The sequence below is a fragment of the Monopterus albus genome, unplaced genomic scaffold (genome assembly GCF_001952655.1).
Source record: "Monopterus albus unplaced genomic scaffold, M_albus_1.0 scaffold29.1, whole genome shotgun sequence".
Lineage (NCBI taxonomy): Eukaryota > Metazoa > Chordata > Actinopteri > Synbranchiformes > Synbranchidae > Monopterus > Monopterus albus.
This window is the reverse complement of record NW_018127909.1, coordinates 4,212,207-4,239,763: the sequence shown is the minus strand read 5'-3', so window position 1 is coordinate 4,239,763 and position 27,557 is coordinate 4,212,207. Positions and strand designations below refer to the sequence as shown.

The 27,557-nt window shown below is 38.9% G+C and overlaps 4 protein-coding genes across 6 annotated transcripts in view; 3 read left to right on the top strand and 1 right to left on the bottom strand.

Annotated features, from left to right (window-relative positions):
- Positions 1-1,661: 1,661 nt before the first annotated feature.
- fgf8b (fibroblast growth factor 8b) lies at positions 1,662-5,657 on the top strand. The gene is made up of 5 exons (XM_020596186.1): positions 1,662-2,276; positions 2,368-2,404; positions 2,976-3,156; positions 4,541-4,647; positions 4,920-5,657. The coding sequence occupies exons 1-5, from the start codon at positions 2,218-2,220 to the stop codon at positions 5,214-5,216; spliced, it is 681 nt and encodes a 226-aa protein (XP_020451842.1). The 5' UTR covers positions 1,662-2,217; the 3' UTR covers positions 5,217-5,657.
- Positions 5,658-6,663: 1,006 nt separating this feature from the next.
- Positions 6,664-9,946, bottom strand: dpcd (deleted in primary ciliary dyskinesia homolog (mouse)). Of its 3 annotated transcripts, XM_020596260.1 has the most exons (7): positions 9,858-9,946; positions 9,597-9,732; positions 8,918-8,998; positions 8,685-8,809; positions 8,402-8,535; positions 8,124-8,226; positions 6,664-7,871 (listed from the first exon to the last, which is right to left on the bottom strand). In XM_020596260.1, exons 2-7 carry the CDS (start codon positions 9,658-9,660, stop codon positions 7,767-7,769), a joined length of 612 nt encoding a protein of 203 aa, XP_020451916.1. In that variant the 5' UTR covers positions 9,661-9,732; positions 9,858-9,946; the 3' UTR covers positions 6,664-7,766. The 3 variants fall into 3 exon arrangements, with proteins under 3 accessions (XP_020451916.1, XP_020451915.1, XP_020451917.1); XM_020596259.1 differs by lacking the exon at positions 9,858-9,946 and having other exon boundaries at positions 9,597-9,846; XM_020596261.1 differs by lacking the exon at positions 9,858-9,946 and having other exon boundaries at positions 8,130-8,226; positions 9,597-9,846.
- On the top strand, positions 9,878-16,737 carry poll (polymerase (DNA directed), lambda). Its single transcript, XM_020596258.1, has 9 exons — positions 9,878-9,955; positions 11,074-11,219; positions 11,392-11,689; positions 11,894-12,014; positions 12,196-12,522; positions 12,655-12,828; positions 14,733-14,861; positions 15,434-15,602; positions 15,696-16,737. The coding sequence occupies exons 2-9, from the start codon at positions 11,105-11,107 to the stop codon at positions 16,055-16,057; spliced, it is 1,695 nt and encodes a 564-aa protein (XP_020451914.1). The 5' UTR covers positions 9,878-9,955; positions 11,074-11,104; the 3' UTR covers positions 16,058-16,737.
- Positions 16,738-17,220: 483 nt separating this feature from the next.
- Positions 17,221-27,557, top strand: part of wbp1lb (WW domain binding protein 1-like b) — a 16,655-nt gene continuing 6,318 nt past the window's right edge. Inside the window, exons 1-2 of the mRNA XM_020596161.1 lie at positions 17,221-17,626; positions 22,792-22,894. Coding sequence (XP_020451817.1) covers positions 17,540-17,626; positions 22,792-22,894 — 190 coding nt within the window. The 5' untranslated portion in view covers positions 17,221-17,539. The remainder of the gene's footprint in view (positions 17,627-22,791; positions 22,895-27,557) is intronic.

Here is a 27,557-nt window from a genome sequence, read left to right as displayed (position 1 = left end):
AAGCTGTTCTGTGTGAAGGGAAGAGAACATGGGCCGGTGTTTATGAACCAGCACAGGTAAAGAGTCAAAGTCCAAAAACTGGTTATGGCTCATTAGGGTGATAATCAGATTTGCGGTTTGGGGTCAATAATCTTATAATGTGTATTAACACTTCTATATTGATTTAAAGAGTGGCTGCCAAGGCACTGGTGTCATTTAAAATTTGTTCCACTCATGGTTTCATGAGGCTTGAGATATACATAAAAGTTTTAGAAGGCAGTGCCTGGTGTTTTTAGTGTGTTTCAACCTTTTCAAGTCACAGTTGTTTCTCAGTTTGTGAATGATTTGTGAATTAATGTTTATTTCACCTGTACACACAGAAACAGTGAAAGTGAGATAGAGTGGCCTTAAATGTAACTTTTATTTCTTTCCATAGCTCCAGTCACTTAAGTAAAATTTACATGTAAAATCTGATACAAACATCTTACATGGGTCTGTTAGAAAAACAAGTTTCTTATCTTAAAGAAATCTGAAAAGAAATGTAACACTAGAGTAAAATGTAACAACATATTCAGGGTACACATAATTTAAAATTATGAAGCCACTTTTTTGAATGTAATAATTTATGTGTGGCTATAAACACTGTGATTGAAAAGTATATATGCTACTTCAGAAGCTTTATTCACAGCTCTTTTCTTTATGTATTAGATTTAATGGAACATCAGTTGATTAAATGTAGAGTGAAAGTGTTACAACTATCCTTCTTCCCTCCTCAGACAAATGTGAAATTGTTGACTTGAAGGAAACCCTGTTGCTTTGTTGTCACAAAGAATCATTACAATAAAATTACACAATATAGTGTATGAAATCATGCTATGAAAGTGGCACATCAGGCCCAGGACACACACTTTAGAAAATCAAACCAGGATTGTGAAAAGTTATGGAAAAGTGATTGTGAGGGAGAGAACATTTGTATCCAAGGCAAAGGCTTTAGATGTTATGTGAAAACCATTTTGTGTCATGTGTTCACATGGAATACATATTACTTACATATGTAGGATGAAAAAGTACATCAAGGTCTGTCCTGGGAGACCAGCAGACAACCTCTAACCTGCAGACAGGGAATAAGTCAGTGTAACTGTAGCTTTTCTTAAGTACATACTGGGGATGTTTTCCATGTGGACGTTCCTGCCTATAGAAAACTAAGTGCCCTGTGATTTTTATGGATGGAGATGCAGTAATGTAATGACATGCGCTGAATAAGACAAATGTGTATGACTGTGAATAAATGCAATGTCAAAACATTTTGGATATGTGTGTGTGTGTGTGTCTGTGTGTGTGCATGTGTGTGTGTGAGAGAGAGACTAACCTGAATAGTAACCTATATAGGCTATAAGCTCTGCTCCTCATCAGGAAGTTATGCATTTTCATCTTTTCTGTTACAGGTCGTTTAATTACAAGCATTTAAATAATCTGTTACTGGATGTGTAAGCAAATAGGTGCAGACAAAATGTTTTAACCAGTGTTCAGTTTCAAACTGGCCTGAGCCTGAACGCTCCGCCTGTTTTCGCCAAAGATATTGACTTTCCCGCAAGTTAAAGTATTTAAATGTAGGGGGAGACAGATGCTGAATGTGGACAGGAGGCGACCACAAAAGTGGGAGGAAGGCTGACGTTGGAGTTTTACTGTCTGTGCATCTTATAGAGAGACAGCTGTGGCATCATTTCTGAACAGAAAACAAATAACACCGTGTTGACAGTCGTAGGATTCCTTCAGTACTTTTAAAAACTGAATCACCGATTTTTAGAAAATTCGCAGTACGCATGTTACCGAACATGCGTAAAGATGCGTGCGTAAAACTAAACTTCCACGCCGCTGCTGTGTCACAGAAGGTAACAGAGGATGTATTTCTACTTGAAAAGCTCACAGAGACCTGCGTCACCTACGGAGACAGTGAATGGCACGAAGAGGTTTTGATGGAAGCGTTTTGGTAACAGCGCAACTTTCTCCGGACTTTTAGTTTGGATTGGCACCGCAGCGCCTTTCTGTTTTCTGCGCGTTTTAACGTGTCAGTGGAGTGGAGATCGGATCCTTTACTTGTACGAGATCCTGAGGTTCTTGGATCTCTTAATTGTAACGTCTATCTATGTGTACAAAGTGGTTTAAAAGTGAGCTAAACTCCTCATCAGGAGTATCTTTATTTTCGAGACCTTCAGGCACGGAATCAGTGGAGTATTCATGAAGCAATATTTGAACTATTACATGATGAGGCTGAGAACATCGAGGTTAGGTTATCTGTAAGTAAAGAAATGTCAAGATAATACAGCTGAAACTCACTGAATTTGAGCAATAATACAAGACCTTTAAATATTTTCCTTTTCCCACCAGGTTACTTCATTTCACGGCGCTTTGCTTTTACGCACAGGTAATTCACATTTTCATTTTTGCACATTTGCACTAATGGTACGTAAATTTCTATAATGAACTATATGACTGTTAACAGGTAGCCTATTCATGCGCCGTGCTTTGCGGCTTATAGTCCACCGTCTCTACATTTGCAATGGGCTGCAATAAGAGTGAAAAGTTTTATTACAAGTGCTATGGCAATGGGCAACAATTCAGACATCTTGAGAAGAGGTAAACTCCAGTCTAAAAAGTAATAGTTAAAACACATGTGGGTAAAGAAAGCCTTAAAAATAAACTAACACAGAGGAATGCAGTCCCGAGGGACAACGAAAGCATCTCCAAAATACACATCTATTTAAAAAAATGTAACAGAAAATGTAAGAATAATTATTTAAATATGATGTTTTAAATATAATGAATACAGTAATGGACTATACGGGACAGCAGGGCCTTGGCTGTTTGATTGGCAAGCTTTAGCCTCCTCGCAACTGACATTATTTTTAGGCTTTGCTGAGTTGCAAAGCAGAAACGTGCAACGTTAAAAAGTGATTTCTTACTTAATGTCATGCGTGTTCTATATTGTCCAACAGAGCTCTGTGCAGCCTCCTCCTAATTTCAAGCACCATGTAACCGAGCAGAGCCGGGTGTCAGACCGGCTGAGCCGCAGGTTGACCCGAACCTACCAGCTGTACAGCCGCACCAGTGGGAAACACGTCCAGGTGCTGGCCAACAAGAGGGTCAACGCCAACGGAGACGACGGAGCAGTGCATGGTAAAATGAAAAATGACCTAACAATGAAGCTCGGCACAATGTGTGTCAAAACCCTCTATTAAGTGTCCATTTAACCACTAAGCAGACAATTTATGAGAGAAAATTGCAAAATATGGCGAGACTACATCATTTCACCTATTGAATGCTGTTAGATAACAGGCGTATATATAATTATATATTCAATTTAATATATAGTAAACAGCTGAACAAATGCCTCAATATATTCATCCACTCTTGGGAAAGCACTTTTTATTGTGTCTGAAACGATCAGCAGCTTTACTTCTTGTAGGTCCATCAAAAAGCGGTGACAGCTAAAGGTCGTCGTTCCTTCCATCTCAGTGCTCTCAGACCTCTGGAATGCAGTAAAATCCAAACGAATAATGAAACATGTTCGCCTTGCCAACGCAGAAGTTGTTTAAAGTCGGTGGCTGGCGGTACAATACTGAAAAGTAATATACATTTTGTCGTTTTTGGCAGCATTTGAATCAAGAGAAACAGTAGCAGCAGTTGTAAACGTTGCATTAATGTTGCCATCTTTTATGGCCTTCTGAAGATAATTTATTTCTGTAGTGTGTTGATGGCCTTGAAAGTATATGATGGAGTTCAGTGGGGCCTTTTTTTCTTTATTTCTGGCAGGGAACAGTCTTTAACTTAAAGGGAGCAGAATTTGTGCCACTAAAGGACTGTTGTTGTCTGGTCATCTTTCCACGACCACCACCCATCTACTTCTCAATGCCTGCTGCCTAACTTTTCTCAGCCTGATTTTATGAGGAATTTTCATTGCTTTACAACTCAGTGTAAGATTCGATATATAAGGAGTGGTGAAGTCAGCATCTTTACTGTATAGCTTTTCTTCTCCTGTATGCTCTTTTGTCTTTTCACTCTCTCTGCCTACACACACATTCACACAGGCAGTAGGTCAATCATGCACACTGGCTACACATCCTAAATGAGTGTCACTCTTGTAAATGGCCCAAATCTGACCAGTGCTCTGTGCTTGTGGCTGTCTCCCTGACTGCACTGTTCTCACTCTCCTTTATCCCCAGTCTGAACTGCATCACAGCACAGCATTTACAGACATTCAGCAGCAGTCACACTGAGTGACATCACCATCATTTCATTCTATTTTTGAAGGCTTGCATGTGTTGTTAAAGGTGACTGCCAAACCATAAAGGCTATTTTTCATTTTTATGATTCTGGACATGTTTGTTTTGAAAACAATTTAATGATGTAATTCCAGTTTTTACAGTCTCTGCTGTGCATTAAGAAGGCACTCAGAAAAAAGAAACATGTTTGTCTGATACACTGTAGCATCCTAATCTGCACGCCTGCACTGTCAGAGCAGTGTCATCTCATTATCTGTGATCCGTTTTGTCTTCTGCAGCTAAACTGGAGGTGGAGACGGACTCTTTTGGAAGTCGTGTTCGTATTAAAGGGGTGAAGACAGGCTACTACATATGTATGAACAAGAGAGGAAAGCTGATTGGCAAGGTAATCCAGACTTAATAGTTTTGTGGCTCTATAAGACAACAGAAACATCTTGAATTTTGTCTCCTTCTTGGAAATGTTATTCCAGATCTGCAGCTCATGGCAACACACTGCTAAGACACATTCGGACCAGAACAAATTTGATTTTCAGATTTGTATGAAAAGCCTTCCTGTGGTTTCAAAGAGCATTTGATTGGAAATAAAGATGATGTTTCAACTCCATGTTAATTGTTCAAAGATTCCTCAAATTCTCCTCCTTTTTATTCCTTACCCAGCGGAAAGGACGAGGCAAAGACTGCATCTTCACTGAGATTGTTCTGGAAAACAACTACACAGCGCTCCAGAACGCCAAGTATGAGGGCTGGTATATGGCTTTCACACGCAAGGGCCGCCCGAAGAAGGCATCCAAGACCAAGCAGCACCAGAGGGAAGCCCACTTCATGAAGCGTCTACCCAGGGGGCACTGGCTGAGTGAGAGGAGACCGTTTGATGTTCTTCCTCTCACTGTACCCATACACCCTTTCAGCAAGCGGACTAAACATTTGCATCACCAGCGCTCAGGGGGCCGCTGAGGGCTGAAACCACTGAGGGAGAACTGCAGATCAGTCAGGACAGAAGAACCACTACAGGAGAAAACATGTGCTCCCAGTGAAATCAACTTTTACAGTCAAGTGCCCATACACCTTTTTTGCCTCATTTTGTGGACTTATCATGTAATTCTTTGTACTGGACTCTATGTAGACATTGACTATCTAATCTGCTAGTTTCCAATTCAGACAGACTTTAGAAAATACATTTTTTCTCCTATTAAATCAGGGGCAATTAAAAGATTGAAGGGCTCAACTACATTGACTGAAAGGAAAACCTTTGGTTGTAAGGTAGTTAACTCAGCAACAGAGAATGTTTAAAGGAGAAATGAGTACAATGAATCTAGACATGGCAGCTATCTGAGGATTTTCTTGTGTTTACAGCATTTGAGTCTCAGTTAACCTGCTATCTTGCCTCTTGGAGGCCATTTTGGAGAATTTTAACCTTTTTTACATATATGAATATATTTTTACTGTAAAAATGTAAATTACATCAAATGATGGAAATATTTATTGTAGAGTATATATTAAAACCACTAAAGAATCAGTTCACATGCTGCCTGTTTATCTCTGGTGTGGTTGTTTTGGGACTGAAAGCTAACATACAATGTTGGTTGCCCTCAATAACAGTTGTTTTTCTTTTCCCTTTTTCATCCTCAAGCTGGAGACCCAGATAACTAAGGGGCAATATCTGTGACAGGCTACTGAATTCAATGTGCTCAGCAAGTGAGACTTGGGCCTGAATGGCCTGAGCTATGCATTAAAAGCGATGAGGTCAGCCCACCATTTTGGCCCAAACAAAAGTTACCACCATGTAGTTGCATTTCTCACGATCGCGCACCGTAACCCTCTGATCAAATGGGCCCTTTGTGAAACCTCATATAAAAGGGCATGTTATACAATAGTGGGTTCGAATAATAACACGAGGAGGGGTCAGTTATCAAAAAGAAGCCAGTCACACAGGGAGGGGAAAGGGGGGATGGAGGCTAGAGGGGGAAGGTTGCGGAGAAGAAGTTGAGGAGTTGCAGAAAAAGCATCAGGGCCTGTGTGGCAAAATGTGGCATCGGGTGAAAGAGGGAGAATGGCTGGGAAGAGGCATTCGAGATTGAAAAGCGAGGCAGAAAAGAAACCCTCTTCCCAGAAGCAACTGAGCATGACCATCAGAGGCCAAACGACAGGGGAGGAAGAAGACCCTGAACTGAGGGACCTGGCTTCTCTTGCAGTTCATGAGCTGGATGTCCAGTTTGTTAGTTTGTGTTTGCTGTCAAAGGAATTTGTTTTGACAGCAGCTCACACTCCTAAGACAGTAAAGCATTAAAGTAAATCACCAAAAATTAAGACCTCAGAATGAACGACTGGTATTTCGCACATCTGCATCAGCAGACACTTTTTACATTTTCTACATTTAGGATCAACACTGCAACTCCTCAAAAAAGCAAACACTACTTAATCAGGTATGTGTGAATGTATTTTTGTCATAGCAAGTTCCATCAAAGTCCTCACAACAAGTCTCAAAGCAACAGGAAAGACATTTAAACTGTTTTCTTGAATTCCTGTTCTTTCCATCTGGAAGGAGACAAAGCACAATAGGGAGAGAAACCTGTGGTTTTGTCTTTGCTTTTTGCACTTGCTGTCTGGGTTTGGACAAGTTGCAAAAAATGCAAGAAATCACAAGGTTGAAGCAATCTGTAATTAAATGTTATAGTCTCTTTTAAACAGCACTGTTCGTTTTCTAATGGGACAGTGCTTTATTTTAATAAAACTTTGGAAAATAGACAAATATCCAATTTTGAAGCATGGATCTACACAGTCCTTTTTTATACGTATTTGTCATATAGACACATGGAATTCAGTATGTCAGCAATGTGAAATCAGGATTAGAATCATTAAATGCTGACTTAATACTTGTCCTTCATAGACAACAATATCAAATCATTTTGGAACAAAAGTCTGGAACTGTTGCATCTATTTTTAACTTGTGTCTATAGAGTTTTATCTGAGTGAACATCTGTTATAAAGGGAAACGGTAACACTAGTGACTTTCAGGGTGGCCCACTGCATGCAAGGAACATGAGGACATTCAGTTAACACAAATGGCATGTACTCGTAACAGTGACCCTGGAACGAACAGGGATGAGCACCGGGTATTCTGAATGTTTTACAAGCACGTAACTGAAAGGATGGTGGGAGGTTATGTGACCACCATCAAAATTTCTCCTTAGTAGATATGGTAACAAGAAGCAAAAATAGATTAGGTGTTACGATACAAAAACGGTCATTGTCATTTTTGCAAAACTAATAAATCTGGTTGAAAGACTGCAACACACATATACTGTACATTTCACTATGTCTATATCAAATATAAATGGCAGGGCACATTTCAAAATGAACAATTTTAATAAATGGATTGCAATTAATAAACCCAATTAGAAGTATCAGACCAATGACAAGGTACTGAGCAAAGTTTTTTTTTTTTTTTCAAAAATGATGCTGTGAGGTTCTGCTTTAAATACAACACTGAGTAATTTTCAGAATTCACTGAGTTTTGCAGTCGATATCTCCTTCACTGGTTCCCTTCAGTTTCTTCAGCTCCTTCAGCAGCTCCTGCTCAAGGGTTAAGATCTCTTTGGGTTTCTTGTACTGGACAAGAGAGTAGGAAGAAATTAATTGAATATTATTTCTGACTCCCTCCTGCATAATCCTTCACTGTAACTATACTGAAAGAAAGTAAAACAGAGCACTTATTATGAGCATAATAATATTTGAGAATAAACGTGAAACTGTTTATGTTAGAACATAGATCTAACAATCAAATCATTATACATACGACATATTAGGCTATATAACATTAGAAGTAAGGATTATTATTTTCCTTTTTCATGTAGAACTTACACTGACAATTAAAGTATTGTTGGAATGAGTGAAGCTGAGGGCGGAGGTCTCCAATGGCAGATGACTGCGATCTATATCAGGAATACTGAACTTCTTGTAATACCTACAAAGATATGGAGAAGATGTCATACTGTGGGTTTGTCACAATACCATACTGCAAAAAGTATTGTGAACAGTGCCATCTATAGGGAAGACATAAGGATTACAGGTGACAAGTTTATATCAGGAATGAAAAGATGGTCAGGGAAGACCAGTGCGCTCATGCACATAGTATTTACTTTTTGTTTGAGGTTTTAATGATGATGCATCTCTCAGACGGCTCCACAAAAACACTGAAGACGTCTTTGGGATAGGGAAGGTTGCGGATTCTCCACTGAAAGTTGGTCTTTGTGTCTTTACGTATGAACACAGGCTGCAGAAGTAGAAAAAAATCAACTCCCTTTTGCAAGCCTGACAATTACAAGTGACAATTACAAAGAAAAAAAAATGAAGTAAAAAATGTAGCAGCTTAGTTGTAATGCTATCAAGTCAATATAAAAGAAAACATAGAAGAAACTCTACATTGGAGCAGTTCTCCTTGATCACATCAGAGTCCAAAGAAATGACAGGGTTTGTAAGTGACTCCCCAACTTCCATCTGCCATTGGCCCTGAGCTCCCAGTGTGCTTTTATGGCGCCACTTTCTTACTGGAAGAAACCAAATATTTCATAAGAAACATAAACTCATCCAATATATTAAAATGTATAAACTATTAGTCCCACGCAGCTGCGTAAAACTCAAGATTTATTGCTTACCAATGAGCTCATCTGTTTTCAAGTCATACTCTTCTGCCATTTCCTTTCCATCTGTAAAGAGGTAATGGATTTTCCTTTTTCCTTGAGGTGGAATTTAGAGAGATAATAATGTACAAATTAGGGAGGAAAAGATTACTAGAATGTATTTCTAGTTTAGCACAAACGAGACTCCTTCACTCTGGTACAAGCAAACCAGTTAGTTTGAATACCAACGCAACTTTACATCTGATCATTTTAGGACAGCATACAATATAATATATATTTCTTTTATTTTGCAGCCTACAATATTGAATAAAATTTTGATCTGATAAAAACACCTTTTTTCAGAAAAGAGTACTGATATAAGACAATTTCAGGGATTACTGTAAAGTGAGCAGAGATGCTAACAGGCTAGGTGAGACCAGCCTTTCATAAATTGTTCTATAATCCTTACGGGTTGATTACAATTACATTAAAAACATATTGTATTTCGTGCACATTTCTGTTAAAATATAGTACAGAGCTAGTTGTGACATTAGCTTGTTGTCTAGTAACATTTGGTAACATTAGCTAACTTTAGCTAACAGTATGAGTTAACCTAATACTAATAACCAGCTATTAGCGTCAGGCAAAATGGTTATAATTGAGGCGATTTGACAACATGCTTTCTATTGAAAACATGTTTCTTAGTTATACTCACCATCGTGTATCAAAGCAGTTTTCTTGGATAATTTTAGTATATCAACCCAGCTCTGCACAGCCATGTTTCCAAAGGTGTTTCTGTTGCCACTTCCAGACTCAACCCGTAACCACAACAACCGAGGTCAATACCCAAACTAAAAAGAAAATTATTTACAGAATTTAACGAACTTCATCATTGCATTAGGTATTACTACACCAGTATAGTACTTTTGTGATATATAATTTAGATACTATTCAAAGCAAAAGAAAAACAAACAACCAATTGACCCGGAAGTGAACTTTTGAACTGAGTGTTTTCCGTCTTATGCGTGTTGTTGATAAAAATGGTTCCGACTGAACTGGGTTAAGCCTCTCGGGGTAAGAGCCATAATATTACAGATTAAAGAGTTTCCAAATTCATATTTGCAGTTATGTTTTGATTGAGCGCGGTGTATTTATTGAACGAAAAGTAATTGAAACAGTCGAAACGCCGACTGTTTTCTGTTTTTATCGTTAGCTCAAGTGCAAGGCAGCTGACGTTAGCCAACACTAATGTTAGATGGCGATGCTGAATTCTCAGCGTACCCTATGAAGTAGGACATCTATCTCGATCCAAAAATATCTAGCTAACTCGAAAGTAACTAAGCACATTTACTCAAGTTTCGACTTTACCCGAGTGTTTTCATTTTCTGCTACTTCATCCTTAGACCTCATTACATTTCAGCCAAATATTATACTTTTTTTTTTACTCCACTACATTTAGTTGATAATCTTTAATTACTAGTTACTTTTCAAAATCAGATTAATAATACAACAAACACTATAATCATAAAACTTTATTGATTCCTGATGGAAAATTCGTAAGTTACCCAGCAGCATGGAATGTCATTCACATTAATAAGCATATAAGCTAGTTAAAATGTAGCTTCACCTTTATCAGCTGCAACATTTAATGTGATGTGCACAATAATACATATATAATATAATACATATAATCCAATAATATGATATACATTCATGTGTAATGTGCCATTCTGCACAATAAGTACTTTTAATTTTGGTACTTTAAGTATATTTTGATGCTAAAGCTTGTACTTTCACTTATGCAGGACTTTTACCTGTAACTACCTGTAACCAAGTATTTTTAATGTGGTATTACTGCTTTTCCTTAAGTAAAGAATCAGACTACCTTTTCTTAGTACTTTGTACTAAGCCCAGAACATACAAGATTTGAATTCACATCATTTGCTTTTAATTTTGGCAGTGCAGTATTACCACTGTGAAATTGTAACTTTTAAAATATAAATAATATATAAAAAAGGAAATTGTAGGAAAAATGTTTTTGGAAAGTTAATTGAGTCAGTTCTATAGTGTGAACCCACTACATTAGTTAGAATTCATATATAATATATAATTTGTGGTGCACAGCTAATGTTCCAGATGGGCTTTACACCTCAAAGTTATAAATAACCTTATAATTCTGCTTTGTGCCACAGGCCACTGGTGCCCCCCCCTGTAACAGACAGGATGGAGCCTCGTCATGGGATAATGAAAGCTTTCCCCAAAGTTAAAAGGGCTCAAGTACTACAGGGAACAGATGCACCCCCACTAAAGAAGAAATCCAATGAATGTGATGTCACAGGTTGTTATTGTGTGTGCATGTGTGTGTGCATGAGGGAGAGATAGAAGGTAGAGCTAGGAGAAAAAGGATAAAGATGTATTAGAGATATATGTAAATACTGTTAACACTAAAGCAGAAGCCAGACAATACAACACATTTGCCCATTATAACCTGTTCTTCTCTTCTGCCCCAGGAAACACTTTTAATGGCGTCACAGTGTACGTCTTACCTGCTGGAATAGGAAATGCCAGATGCCAGATCTTCCAAAGACAAATTCAGCAGAATGGAGGACAGACAGAGAATTCACTGTGTCCTGGTGTCACTCATGTTGTTGTGGATGACAGCATGGATAGTGACAGGGCTTTGCGGCTACTGAAAGTGGACTGTATGCCCTCGGGAGTCCAGCTGGTGAAATGCACTTGGTTGAGCTTGTGCATCAATGAGAAACAACTCCTGGATGTAGCCAGCTACAGCCTTATTTTACCCAAGAGGTTAATCAGCTACTTGTGGTTTTGTCGAATGCTCGTGTTGAACAGATTTGAACTGTTTCTGTATCTTATGTGTCCACTTTATCACATAGATTTTTACTTGTCAAGGCACTGAACTGAGACAGTGAATATGCATATTAGACAGTTCAATGAGTAACACTAGAGTCACTTTATGCAGCTTTTTTTTTAAATTTCCTCTCCATGTAGGGTCTCTGAAACACAACATGAAACTATTAGAGAAGAGGTGTTGAATGTTAATCCTGCTGCAGAAAATACTACTTTAGAACCAGTGTTTCTTCAAACCAACCAAGAGGAGACCATAGACATGGTAGGTTGCCAGGTCATGTGAAGAAAATACAAATGTTCTCTTGACATTTATTGAGTTTGCCAGTCTTTCAGTCAGTTGGTGCTTGGTGCACTTGGAGACAAAAGCTAGACCTTGAACACTTAAAAACAAGTCTGTGTCTGTTGGATTGTTGTTATAGTTTTGCATCTTATCCCACTGTCAGATAGTCTCAGACAACAAAGATGAAGTGCGAGGAGAAGAAGATGGCATCTGTCAGAGTGACCTGGATGCTCTCATCACTGGCCATCACCCCCAAGAGGAGCCTCCTGGCCCCAGTCCAGACTCAGTTTCTCAGAATGTGGTTGCAGGGAAGTGGGTCTGTGCTCAGTCGTCTCAGTCCAAAAGTCATAACTTCAACAAGCACATCACAGACAAACTAGAACTGCTGGCCAAGGCCTACACACACCAGGGGGACAAGTGGAGAGCGCTGAGCTACTCCAAGTCTGTCAACGCTCTGAAGAGTTACCACAAGCCTATTACGTCGTATCAGGTAATGCAGTGCAGATGTTTTAGTATGATATTGTTGGTAGTGTCACTAAGGTGCACAGATCAATTTTAGTTCAGTATACAAGTGATTATTTTGTATCTATTTATTTATTCTAACTTTTTTCATTTGTATCAGGAAGCTTGTCAGATCCCAGGAATTGGAAAACGCATGGCCGACAAAATTGTTGAGATCATGGAGAGTGGTCATCTCCGGAAGTTAGATCACATCGGTGAAGCTGTTCCGGTACTGGAGCTCTTCACTAACATTTGGGGTGCAGGAGCTAAGACTGCACAACTGTGGTACCAACAGGTAACTCTCACACACATGCACACATAGATTTAATTTATTGTAGGGATGTAAATTTAACGTGAAAGATTGGGGATGAAGGATAATACCAGAGACATCAAGTTGTTTGCATCTATTCTGTTTTTGCAATTCCTTCTTTGCAACAAAACAGTTTTATTTATCCTCAAACTAATGACATCAAAGTACAATACTGTGACAAGATATTTACTTGCATTAAAAGATATGTTAGATAATCGAAGTACAGTCCAGACTGACACTTTAGATAAGAGTCTGACTGATTACTTGGCTGGCTGGATACAGCCACCATTGATATTCAGTTATTGTCAAAACATTGGTATTTCTTTACAGATCAAATGATAGTTAAGAAGAATTTGCTTTGCAGAAATGCAAAAATATTCTTTGAGGTAACTTAGAAACAGTGTGTGTTAGAGAGCACTGATAAGTTTAGTTTCAGTTGGAAAATGTTCTGCTCAGTATATATCCTGATCACAGCTCTCCCATAACTGTATATTTGTTTTTAACTTTAAAAAGGTTATGTAGGTATTGTCCTCAAAAATCCACTATCACTTGGGTAATACTCTAGATCCTATTTATAATTAGCACATTGCTTCTCTGAGGCTTCATTATTCTGTAAGACAATATCTTAGAAAAAGAAAATAACAAAAAATGTGCTGGAATGTGTGGGATCTTCATGACACACCCCCACACATACATCTACCATAACATTATGACCACCTCCCTAACACTGTGTACACAGGAGTCAGTGCAGCAGTTGGTCGGCACTCGTGTCACCCTGCAGCTCACTGTGCATCTTCTGTGAATCCATTTGCTTCCAGTTCTACTGTCAGGAAGAGCACAGATGTGTCTACAATTCAGTGAAAAACTTATGTAAAAGGAGTGAAAACTGTGGTCGTGAGGACGAGTTAGGGGTATTTTTTTAGACACATTCAATAATCTCCCCACTAGGTGTGATATCACTACTATAGCTGCTAAATGTTTCTCTTCATGGAGACCAATGCACAGTATTTGTCATTTTCAACCATCTTAACAAAAATTCAAACTAAATGGAATCTTTTGAAAAGGATGAATGAAATTTCAAAGTTTAACTTAAAGTAGGTTGACCTCATCATCAGTGAGCCTTGGGCGTCCATGGCCCTGTCACTGGTTCACAGTGTGCCCTTCCTAAGGCCACTGTCGGTAGGTACTAACCACTGCAGCCCACATGTTATTTGCTTCACCTGTTAGTGGCCATATGGCTGATCAGTGTAAATGAAGTGTTTAGCTGTGAGTAGTTCTGTTTCTTTACTATGTTAAGCACGTGATTAATCAGAAACAGTGAAAAATAACCATAACAATGTCCTAAAGCAAAGTTGACATCATTACATGTCGTTTCATTCGGCCAACAGTGTAAAACACCAGGATATTCAGCCTACTGTTATATACAGCCAAGAAAAGCATCGAATTATCACATTTGAGAACCTGGAACCATCAAGTATTTGGATTTTCTTTTTGCTTGAAAATGACTTCATTATCAAAATAGTTGAAGTAATTGAATTATCGTTAGAGAGCTGATTAAGTTAATAACTAAGAACTGCAACAGTTAACAAGCTAACATTACTCATGTAGCATTTTTATTATCAATTATTTAAGTTAATTTTCAAGCACAAATGTCAAATATTTTGTGCTTCTAGGCTCTCAAGTTTGCTGCTTGTCTGACATTAAAATAAACTGAATGTCTCTGAGCTTTGTTCTGTCAGTCGGACAAAACAAGGCATTTAATGAAATTACCTTGTGGCTCTTGGACACTGTGTGATGGAGGTTTTTCACTTTTTTCACTCCACTTTTCATTTTATTTATGTTAAGGATGTTCTTTCATGGTTTTCTCTAAAGTGTTGTTTGTCTCTCAGGGATTTCGCACTTTGGAGGACATTGCTACAAAAGCCCACCTGAGCAACGTGCAAAAAATAGGACTCAAGCACTACGAAGACTTTCTAGACCGAATGCCTAGAGAGGAAGCAGCAGCCATAGAGAAAGTGGTAATGCATCATCACTTGTCACAGTACCTGCATGTATTCTTCTGTGATGATGACTCAAGTGTGTTAGCACCTTTCACCCCTTCTGCTTGTTTGTTGAAGTTTACATAGAGATATGATATCTTTGAAAAGTGTCCCGCAAAACCCTCAGAAATTTGGAAGCAGAGGAAAAAGGAAAAGGTTTGTGTCAACCTAACTTGATAATGGGAAAACCAGAATGTATTTTTACAAAGTGGAGCATCTCATGGGGGGAAATGTTAGCCAGAGAGCTGATCACTCCAGAGTGCTGAGTACAGCGCTGGTTGTTTTCAGATAGTATTATCTGGATTTTCTTTTTCCTTGAAAGCTGCCAGATTAAAAGTACACATGATAGATGACTAAAGCATGTGTACTCCCTCAGGCTTGTCAAAATAATATGTGACACTTCAGCAAGTCTACCTCTCAGTATTTGGCGAGGAACAGGTAAAGGCTTGCGTGTTCGCCAGTGGGCGAGACACACTGAAAAAGAGAGAACACAAAATAACTCTAGGATAGATGACAGCCTCTGTTATATGTTATTTTTTGGGTATATGTAGGTGAGAGATGCTACACAGGCCCTAGACCCTGGCCTGGTGGCGATAACCTGTGGTTCATACCGCCGGGGAAAGGCCACATGTGGAGATGTTGATGTACTTATATCTCACCCTGATGGCAAGTCCCACAAGGGCATTTTCAGCAAAGTGTTACAAAGCCTCCATGACAGTGGTAAGTGGCATCATTTTTTAAGTGGATGGGATTTTTCATGTGATAGGTTTGTTTTCCTCAACAAAAGTAGAAGAAAAAACTTTTTTTCTGAAGGATTTTTGACAGATGACCTGGTGAGCCATGAAGAGAATGGAGAGCAGAAGAAATACATGGGTGTGTGTCGCTTGCCAGGACCCGGCCACCGCCATCGCAGGTTGGACATCATTGTAGTGCCCTACAATGAGTTGGCCTGTGCACTCATGTATTTTACTGGGTCAGCACACTTTAACCGCTCAATGAGAGCCCTGGCAAAGACAAAAAACATGAGCTTATCAGAACACTCGTTGAACAAAGATGTGGTGCGCCAGGGCAGCTTGAAGGTTTATGGCGGCACTCCACTTCCTACACTGACAGAAAAGGATGTTTTCAGGCTTTTAGGCATACCGTTCAGACAACCTAATGAAAGGGACTGGTGATCGCTTGCCAATCACAGTCTTGATAGTTTTTTAATATGATGATGAATGGTGACAATACAAAATGCAATTATGCTTGTTTTAAGGATATTTATTGCTCCACAGACTATGCAAAAGCCCCCTTTGACTTAAATGCATATTTTATTCTCAAGCTAAATGATAGGATTCACTGAAATATCAAAAACAATACATTTTCTTACTTAATCCTAGTTGTGTTTGTCCTGCCAGAGTATCTTTCTTGTGTGTGCTGATGCAGGTTTTGACCCCAGTGCAACACAATGAATACAGTTTTGTTGTAGGGTCCAGAGCCTTTAAAATTACATTTACCGTATTTTGAGAGACTGTTCCTTCAGTAGAAGACAGTTTGATTAGGCTGGGTAACTAGCAACACTGCTAAAAAAATAAGTTGCTGTTCAGTTTTAAAAATGTCAGTTTGTATAATTTTAAATGTTAAAATTCCATCTATGTCAGTTATACAAGGCTGATAGCATATGTTTCAAAGGTCCATACAGTATCTCACACAGGTAAATACAAAACCTTTGTGCAGGGCTAGATATATGGGAAAATTATGTGACTTTGCAAGTTGAGTGAACTAATCATGTAAAGACATTTTACTAAAGGAGATACTTGATCCTATATACTTCATGAAAAATGAGTAATATAATAAAACTTACTAAATGATCTCTTCCTGTTTTTCTTCATTTTTCAGAACTGCACATCTAGTTGCAATAGAGACTTCCTAGTACACTAGTGACAAACTGGGGTACATCCCACGTCTCTTATATGCATCCACATTTCACTAACCATTTTCTTTTGTTTGATTTTGAAAGTCTGGCCCACATGAGATGTGAGTAAAAGGCTGCATCTAAAATCTCATATGATCGTTCCTTGCTTATGTCTCAAGATTTTTATGTGTGCTCTGAGGATATATTGTCTAACAAAAGTGGATTCCAAAAGTAAAAGGTTTTGAAGTTGGTCTATAAGAAAGGACATGGCTGTCCTTATCCATAAAACTAAAGAAGAGGAACCCGGAAACCTAACAAGGCCATTCCAACTTTCATGGGCCAAAAAAAAAAAAACTTTCGGGCCATGCACCAGAGACGCATAGGTCAATGATTGGTCAGCCAATTCCCTTTGGCTCGAGTTGTCCAATCGCGGGTCAAACCAGTGATAATCCATCGAAACCAACGCCCATTACGTTACGTACATGGATCGAGTCGAGGTCAGCATGCAACATCCAGCATACTAAGGCGGTGCGGTTGTGCTGAGGAAACTGCTTGTGTAACAGCTGTATCAGACAGCACCGACAGCAACCAGTTGCGCCAGCACCGTGCCCTATTGAAATGTTGAGTTCGCAGAGGAGGCAGTACATACTGTGGCCTGTCAGCCCGACAAGGGCCGAGAAGTAGTGGATATTCAGACACAGTTTGTAAGCAGGGTTTATGTGCGTATGTTTTGCCGTAGTTGTAGCCATATCTTGGAGGAATGAAAGGCGTATGTTCGGCTCTTAAAATGGGATTATTTCTGCAAACTGTTGGGTCTGCCATACCCACCGAGTCCGCAGCAGACGAGGTAAGTTGAGCAGTAAACAAGGCTCTCTCCTTTCACAGGACTGTTAGCTAGCTAACTACCTGGCTGACTTGACAAACTGTCAACGTAGACATTTATTAGCTTATTAAACAACAACCCCAGTTATTACTGTATCCCTGTATATCTGTTGGCGATATATATTGGCTATCTTTAAATTTTTCTGTACTGTCAAGAAAGATGTTAGCATGTTTACTAAGTGCGGATGTTAGCTGCGATAGCTAACGTGCGTAGCATTGCTAACAGTGTCAAATCAGGGCCTTGCTCTGTTGTGTTTATGGGTGAGAGGGTTAATATTTTAGCCAGAAGTTGGTGACATAAACAACAAACTCAGCTCTTTGAGTGTTAAAACAGATACATGTGTGTACGTAACAGCTAGTAGCAATTGGTATATGGGTTTTGTAATGATATTAGCCAGCAAAGCAGAAATGAGCTCTTATTACTGATCACTTTGGTTAGTAATCTGTCAAGATAACCTGAATGTTATTGTTGGTGTGTTTTGAGAGTTTCATCGTTATAAACAAATGTACAACTTTACAATGAATTGATACGGTGTTGTAAGGATCTAAATGTAACTTTTAATTCTGAACTGTTGTTATGCAGTGACTCGACATTACAGTTAAGTGTCTTTAGTTCACAGTTTAATTCACTTTAGTTTTTTGTCCGTTTAAATTCATGTTGTAACGTCTGAGGAGCTAGAAATAAGGAATCGACTTAAAATATGTTTCTATTCTTAAAAATTATTAAATCATACAATATTATAATAACAATATTATAATAATAATAACCTAGATTTAAGCCATCATTGGCACCCCCTGTATTGCCGGTTTCCCTTTGACCAAAAAAAAAACAACAAAAAAACATGCAGCACATTGCTTTGCAGTGTTGTTTTGCCATTACTGAAGATATTAGCCATTTGTAATTTATATTTCTCCTGAGAGAACCTCTCAGCTATCACCCATATCAGAACTTGGTCAGTCTTTTTAAATGGCAGCCTTTTTGTGTTATCAGTAGCTAATGCTAAAATATCTGAGGTTTTATGTGTGCTAATGTTTATAATACCCTTGGTTGTCTTCTAAGGCACAAGGTTCATATCTAATGGATTAATGGCCTAAACTGCAGTTTTTTCCCAGGGCAAACCCCACTTACAGTACTATTGTTATGTGCAGTATCAAATGAATCTCTGTCTATTTATAAGTGTACACGTGTACTCAAACTGTGGGAACCAAATGGGACGAGAATCTTTAGGAATTTAACAATTTTGTTAAATTCAAGTTCTTGGTGTCCTAATTAGTTTTAAAGTTATTTATTCAAAATAGGTGTGATTAATTAAAATGAGAAGTGCCTTGGTTCTCAGGTTCTTTCCTTATTGCATTATGTGTGACTTTCCAGCTGTGTGTTTACTCTACCGAATAACAAGGGAAAAGCCAGCGTGGTCTAAGCAAACAAAGCAGAAAAAAATGTGTAGATTGTGCAATTACACAGCTGTTTAATTTAAAATTCTGTGACCCTTCACACAAAAATAAGGACAAATGTTAACTGCTGAAATCCTTTAAATCATTCAAATATGAAAAAAATACATATAGCAAGTGTACCGCTTTAGATCAGTATGAAATGTAAATAAGAATCAAAGTGTAAATGAAAAACAAATGAACAAAATAAGGAATTGTTACATTTACATGTTAAGTGCTTTCAGTACATTAAACAAGAACTACACTGTGTTGCAAAAATCCACGCCTGTTACTTTTGACCATGCTTTTAAAGTGAAGTTTACTGACCTTCATGACTGTCTGAAATGTCTAGGTTCTTTTGCAGAAACGGAACTTGAGCTACATGTTCTGGAGTGAATGCTGCATTGTGCCCAGTGGTGTAGTTTTGCATTTTTTGCTACACAAACATACCAACGTTGTATAGCAATTAATAAAAAAAAATTGTATGTGAATTGATTGAGAAGTAAAAGGATTAGAATCATGATTATTATGGAAATCAACGTTACAGAACTGATTCAAGTCATTTGTTGGTGCATGTAAAGCTGACAGCCCTTGACTACTCATAGACAATAACTTGATCAAATGACCCAGAGCTACAAGTTTGTTCTCTAAAAGTCCATACAACACACAGCTATATTGTGTCTGTCATCACTTGTTACTGTCAGACATTATGATTAATATTTCTCATTAGCAGTTCACACTATGAGTTTTTCCTCTACATTATGCATTGTAATATTTGAAAAAGGCCACAATCACACTTTAAAACAAAAACGGTTTCCTATAATGAGAATGAAAGTTGAGGTGCCACTTAAAGGCCTGGGTGATGGTGTTAGCACTTTTCTTCGCTGTGCAAAAATGAAGCCATAACATTGTGAATACGGCAGCTGCTGTCTTACTTTTTTGCAACCAGATTCTGAGTAGTAGGGGCAGCATCAGACCACCAATCAAAGCTGTTAAATCAACTGAAATACACCTCTTTTTATATAATCAAATAACTTATTAAAAACAACCTTACTAGAAAAATGACCACTTGCACACACGTATCTACCAAAAACAATAGAAATCACCTCTGGGAAAAAATTTATCAGATTTGTACTTTGGATTTTTATTTTGCCTCATTTCCTATCCACTAACATGGAGGAGGTGGGATTTATGACCTATACTGCAATCAGCCACCAGGGGGCGATCACCCTTTGCAGTGGCTTCACTTCTGGGAGATGTCATGGTGTCCATATTTAATACAGTTGATGGTCCAGATTGTTCTCCACTAGTGAAGTTTATGATCATGATGTACACGCTGTGGAGTTCATTGCTGTTATTGTTTTAGTAGCTAAATACTTCACTGTTTTCTACAGCAACTAGCTGCTAAACATACTTATTCTGACTGCTCTTTGGTGCTGGGCAGGCAATGTTGGTAATTTAAGAGTTTTTTCAACTGTCCTCTTTAGCTGTTTAAATTTAGTAGACTTTTTTGAGCAATATATGGTATTAACTGTTACAAATGGCGTCAGCAGGTTTTTTGTTCTGCATAACCTTGATGTCTGTGAAAGAGCACCTTTCTTTGTTGCAGGACAGGATAATAAGTAAAGGGTCAGTGAGGTCTCCCTTGCCAAGTCCTAGAGGCCCATGCTAAGTGGATTAACTGACTGTGCAGTCAAGAATTAACTGTGGCCACTTGTCTCCAGGAACAGTATTCAGTACTCACCAGGAGATGTTAGAACTCTTCTCATTGTCTGCTCTTTTCAACAGTTTCTCATTATTAAGGTTGATTATTTTCTAATGCTGCAATCAATCCTGGGACAGTAACCAAATCTGACTTTAATCTGGTAGTATTGCATGAGCGAGGTGGATTGCTTCATTGTTGCCTGCCTGAATGTGAGACAGAGGAATCTTGTTTGTCCAGATTGTATTAAGTCACTGTCTGACAGGATAAGTAAATACTAATATCTTGGGTGATGTAGATGTTTTTCCTAGGTTCAGTGGGTTAACATTCTGTAACCTCACTTTTCCAACAGTACAAGTTTTAGTTTTATTTTGTGGGTCACATGTGATTTACAAGTCAGATGGAGCATTTGTTTTGTATGAAAGTGTGTTTGCAAACACTCAGTGCCCTTCAGTACCCGGCTGTCTTTATTCGTCACAGACTGAAGACCCAAACAAACCAGGGCAAAAAAGGCCCATCCTGCCAAGTCAGTAAAAGCAGCTGACGTTAACAGAGACAAAGTGGAGGAACAGAACATCACGTCCGTCGTGTTTATTACAGGGGATTAAAACCTTCTGTGCCAGGTTGGGTGTTTAGAAATGCTGAAGCAGCTGATGAGAAATGATTAATCTGCCATTTAACCTCAGCTGTTTGGTTTGTGCTGATCTGGTGTGTCGTGTTGGGGGAATCATTCCTGCGTTACTACTCTGTTTGGCTTTCCCAGTCTTTTTCTTGTTCTCTTCCTGCCTCACACTTTGCACACGCACTTCTCAGCACTAAGTTCACCTTATTATCATGCAGCCAGGGCCCTGCTAGGAGCTCGCTCCCCACTGCTGCTTGGAAATTTCCGTAGAGCATTCCCTGTTCACCGTTTGGACCTGGATTGAAGTGGGTTGGGAGTGTGTTTATGTTTGTGTGTAGGTGGATGCAGTAGACAGAGCAAAAGAGGGTGGTGGGGCAGGGAGAGAGAGAGAGGGAGTATTTTTGAGAGCATTTTGACTTTTTTCTTCTATGGGGTAATGACCCAAGAGGTGAAGTGGACTTGTCTAGGATTTTTGGACCCTGGATCATCATGCCTCTCAGTCTTCGACCTGCACTGGTAATCTATAGTGAGAGAAACCTCTCCTTCAGTAGAACTTTGGCTAGCTAATCATTAAACTGATGTAGAAGAAAACATCTGAGGCATCTTTCGGGAAAATTCCATAGACCTTTCTCACGAGAGGATTTTGATGACAGTGCTCCACTTGGCGCTGTGCAGATCTTTTAACATTTCATCCTCATTCAACTTGTGTCCTTTTAACAGCTTAACTTTTTATGAGTATGATGTGCTTAGTAACTTAAACCTTTGACCAGGCTGCTGTTTAAGAGTTAAAATGTGTAAGAGACTGTTGTTCTGGAGACAAAAACATTATTATTTTGGATAAAAGTGGAATGTTGTACCAAACTCTTCCTGATATAAATTCTGCTCAGACCTTAGTTCAATGTTTAAGTTGGTTAGGATTGGTCAACTCCTGATTCATTCATAACTAAGTACAAATGTTGGCTGCTAGATTTCCGCAGTGTTTATATATATATATATATGTGTATATGTGTGTGTGTGTATGTATATGTATGTATATGTGTGTGTGTGTGTATATGTCAGAGCTAAATGTAAAGAAAATGCAGTGCCCTTTTTCTATACTACACACTATCTGTGTATGAAATATTTTATATGCTAGTTTTTATAGGATAAAATCTTTTGTAGTTTGTATGTAATAAGTCAATATAATATACTTTATCATAGCATAGTCTTTCTTAAGATCTCAGTTTTGCACCACATTTACATAAGGCATTTTGACATGTCTCAGTAGGAAAAGCACAGGTATAGGCTAAATAATAAAACGAACTGGCTGAATTTCAGGTAGCTTCTGTATTTATTACTTTGTAAAGTAACAATGCTTCTTGTGCTTGCCTTGCAGAGCCTACTGCACTGTGAAGGTGTTAACAACCAGAGCTACATCTGTGAGTCGGGACACTGCTGTGGGGAGTCACAGTGCTGCACTTACTACTATGAACTCTGGTGTAAGTGTTCTGCTTGTGTTTCATGTTTTCTTTTTCATTTCTACATGCTACATGTGTCACTACGCATAAGGTCCCCTCTACGGCTGTGTGCACATAGCCCAGTGAGTTCATCTTCACAGCGCAAGGCTTTGCGGAGTTGCTACTGCACTTCAGCGCTGTAGAAGCATATCGCCACACCATACATCCACACAGCATGCACAGTCTGCCTGTGTGTTTAGGTGCAGCGCTGAAGTCACATGATACTACTGATGATAAAGATGATGTAACAGCCAGAAATTATAAGAGTTATTTTCATGACCAGATAAGGTGGGTTTGGTCCATGGCAGTTAATAGGCCACAGGAATTTAAAGGATCAACATTTGATAACATTGTGAAGTGGATAAGTGACCTGTTGAAAACATCTGTCTGAGGTAAACTGGTAGATGATAGATACAACTGGAAGGTTGCTGGCTTACTGTGACATGTTAATTTATCCATAAAGTGTATACAACACAGCTAAGTTATGTCCATTTCTGTTTCATATTTATGTTATTATCTGTGCACTTTTGAGGTAAGTTTGATATTTGGGAATAAAAAAATGTACACACTGCATGATACACATTGAGCAGGACATTAAACAGCTCATCAGTTAAACTTGTCAGTGCTTTCTGGTGACACTCTTTGTACTTTGGCATTTCTGTACTGCAGTAATATCAGGTTGCCCCTATTTTGAAGTCTAAATTTAGATTTGTGTGTCACTGGACATATGGGAACATGTTCATCTGTCATTTGGAGGTGGTTGCACAGCTGTTGCATTTATACATGAATGAATGAATGAATGAACATTAACATTGTGGATAGGGGGTGTTCAAACAAAGTACAGAAAACATAGAAGAAGACAGAAAACAGAAATTGGCAAAGAAAACCATTTCTATGTGAAAACAAGCAGAATAATGGATGAAGAAACCTGGAGATTCTTGGCAAATTTGCTGAAAAATGATATCGCTGGTGTCATGGTGATTAATACTGTCACCTCATAGCAAGAAGGTTCCAGGTTCGAGCCCGGGCTGACCCGGGGCCTTTCTGCGCGTTGTTTGCATGTTCCTCCGGCTTCCTCCCACAGTCTAAAGACATGCGGCTTAGGTTGATTGGTGACTCTAAATTGCCCCTAGCGTGAGGTGTGTGTGTGGTTGTCTATCTCTATGTGTCAGCCCTGTGATAGACTGGCGACCTGTCCAGAGTGTACCCCGCCTCTCGCCCAGTGTCAGCTGGGATTGGCTCCAGCACCCCCATGGCCCTCATTAGGAGAAGTGGTAGAAATAACGGATGGGGATATCTTTGCCAACTCTATACCAGAGGATCAGCTGTGGCAGTACTATGCTGAGGAATACACTGCAACCCACTGTGGAAGAAAAAGAAGAAGATGGTATGTGAGACCTCTGATTACATCCAGGCAAGAACAGGGTGAATATAACCTGCTTGTGTGGTAAATGCACTCGGCGGATGAGAAGATGCATTTCAAATATTTTTGTCACCACACTGGTGTTCTGATGTACTGCACCGCATAGAACCACACGTCCAGTCCACCCACAGCTCCCCAGTAAGTACAGGTGAGCGACTACGGGTGACTGAGGATCCTAGCCTGTGTTGCTCCTCAGCAAAGTGTAGCTGCAAGCTACAGGATGGGAGCCACAGCAGTATCTTTGATTCTGTTTAAAGTTTGCCAAGCCGCCTGGAAAACATTGCAGGATGAATTTGTGTCCTTCCCCAAACACCAGCAATGGCTAGACGTTGTGGCCGACTTTTGGAGTCTGTGGAATTTTCCTAATTGTGTCTGAGCAATTGGCGGAAAACATTTACAAATTAAAGCACCACCTTGTTCTGGCAGTGAATATTTTAACTACAAAGGACATCATTCCATAGTGTTAATGGCAATGTGTGATGCCCACTGCAAATTCACTATGGTTGATGTGCGTGCATATGCATGAGCGCGTGATAGAGGTGTTTTTCAGGAGAGCCACTTTGGCAGAGTGGACTTACCACTAACCTTCCTGGAACAAGTATCAAAATACCATGTCCTTGTCGGAGAACCTCATGAAGCCATTCCAAGGTGGGTTTAATAAATAGCATTTTTTCTATATTTAGCGTTATGCGTAAGCCAACTTTTTTTAAAATGCTGATACCACAGTTGAGGAGCACCAGTAATGAAACAGTTTCTTCATACAGTATAATACTTAATTGATAATAATACTATGTGGTTGTTTCTTTTTTGCAGGTTCCAATCTTGAGGAGCGGGCTCACTTGTATAACTACTGTCACTCAACAGTGAGACAGAGCATGGAAAACTCCTTTGGAGCTCTGCCTGTAAGGTGGCGAATTCTTGGACGGCCCACGGAGTTTCACCCAGAGAAAGTCACTGATGTGGTCAAGGCATGAGTTACTCTTCACAGTTACCTCATCAGGATTGATGCCACCAACACACCAGCAGCAAAATATGTGCCACCAAACTTTGCAGATACAGTTTCAATATCTGGTGGGATACCGGAGGGAGAATGGAGAAGGCAGGTGGCAAATGACAACGGTTTTGTTGCTCCTGGATGTCTGTCAAACACCAGAGCATCATGTGCTGCTGCAGGAGTCCACGGAGATCTGATGCAGTTTTTCCAGACTCTAGCAGGAAAGTTGCCCTGGCAGGATGCACTGTTGAGGTCTGGCCAACTAAATTAAAGTGCAAATGTAGCAGATAACTGACACTGCCTAAACAACACACCCACACAACTTGGTGTCTCTCACTTAAATGTCATCAATAAAATTTCTAACAGAAGCAACTTGGTCAGTGTGTTGTTGTGAATATAAACTAAGATTCACTGTTTTTCTAAACAAAAGCAAAATGAGTCATAATCTATAGACTGTCAAGTAATTTTATATAGGCTATATGCACTGAGCTGTCATTGTATTAGGTACACTTAGATAAAACTAATCCAATCTAATACAACAGTCATGCATAAACCCTCCTTTCATGAAACTGATACCTTTCAGTTTGTGCTCAAAGTGTTTTAGAGAGCTGTTGATTCAGCTTTATTATTTTGGAAGTTGTAGTTTATGGTGCTGTTGAACTGTATATCACTATAATCACTGGTGTTTGTATTACTGTGCCCACCCCATTTATATCAGTGAGGCTAGCCTAAATAATAGCAACATTTCTCTGTATAATGCAGTGCAGGGAAAAGACAGCACAAAATACATCCTCCAAATGGACCATACAAGTGAATCAACACTTCTCTGAAACCATTAGAACATTAACTCAACATTATCACCTCCATGAAGAGTTGGTGTATTGCAGGCCTGTTATATTAGACTGCATTAATTTTACCTAATAAACTGACAACTGTGTAATTATATTTATAGATAAAATTAGATTAAAATGTTAAAAAAAACAAGTAATATTAAACAAAACAAAATTCTAATGATCTGCATTCCTTTTCATAGCAAAGAACTTCACAAATATCACAGGTGACCAGTAATTTATTTTGGCCTTCATTTAGTTTTATTGTGTACTGTATGTGGAAAAAAAAAATTGGACAAAGGATAATAATTTCACAGTGTCAGAACAAAATGAATGAAAATTGAATAAAAACAACAACTCGGAAGCCAAAATTTCCAAAAGTAAAATTGAAACGATTTTGGATTGCTATGCAAAGCTACTGGGAGTGTAGTCAGCAAGCACAGCACAGACTTTGAATTTTGTTGTTTCCACATGTTCTGGTGGAAGTTTCTGCAAAGAGTCTGCACCAACCTGTGCGAAAGTGATATCATTGCAGTATAGGTTTGAAGCTGCTCCCAGCGTAATGTGACAGTAGTGTCCAATACCTCATACCCTCTCTTCTTCTTCCTGCTCTTTCCTGACTGGTGGACTGGTGCTTTTATGGATGACATAGTGGATAAACTGGATGAACCCTAGTTATCATCATCATCACTGTTGTGCGGTGGAAAGACATTTGAGTTGCTGGGTGTGGTGTGGATGATCTGATGTCTTTCTTATTGAGTGATGAGTCCAGGGAGTTTTTCTCTGCAGGACCTGGAGTGGCATCCTCAGGTTGTAATGATATAATTTGTGCAAATGATTATTAAAACAGATGTATGGTTATATACGCAATCCCTTTAAACACACAAATGTAATAGCATGTAAGTAAAGTTTATTTATACAGCACTTTAACAATACACTGTGTGCACAATTATTAGGCAAGTGAGTATTTTGACCATATCATCATTTTATCCATAATTTCCAACTCCAAGCAGTATAAACTTGAACGCTTATTGGACTTAATGCATATCAGGTGATGTGTTTTAGTGTAACGAGGGAGGGTGTGGCCTAAGGAGATCAACACCCTATATCAAGGTGTGCATAATTATTAGGCAGAATGTTTTCCTCTGGAAAAATGGGCCAAAAAAGAGATTTAACTGACTCTGAAAAGTCAAAAATTGTAAAAAGTCTTTCACAGGGATGCAGCACTCTTGAAATATCTAAGATATTGGGGCGTGATCACAGAACCATCAAACATTTTATAGCAAATAGTCACCAGGGTCGCCAGAAACGTGTTGAGAAGAAAAGACGCAAATTAACCACCAGAGATTTGAGAAGAATCAAATATGAAGCTACCAGGAACCCATTATCCTCCAGTGC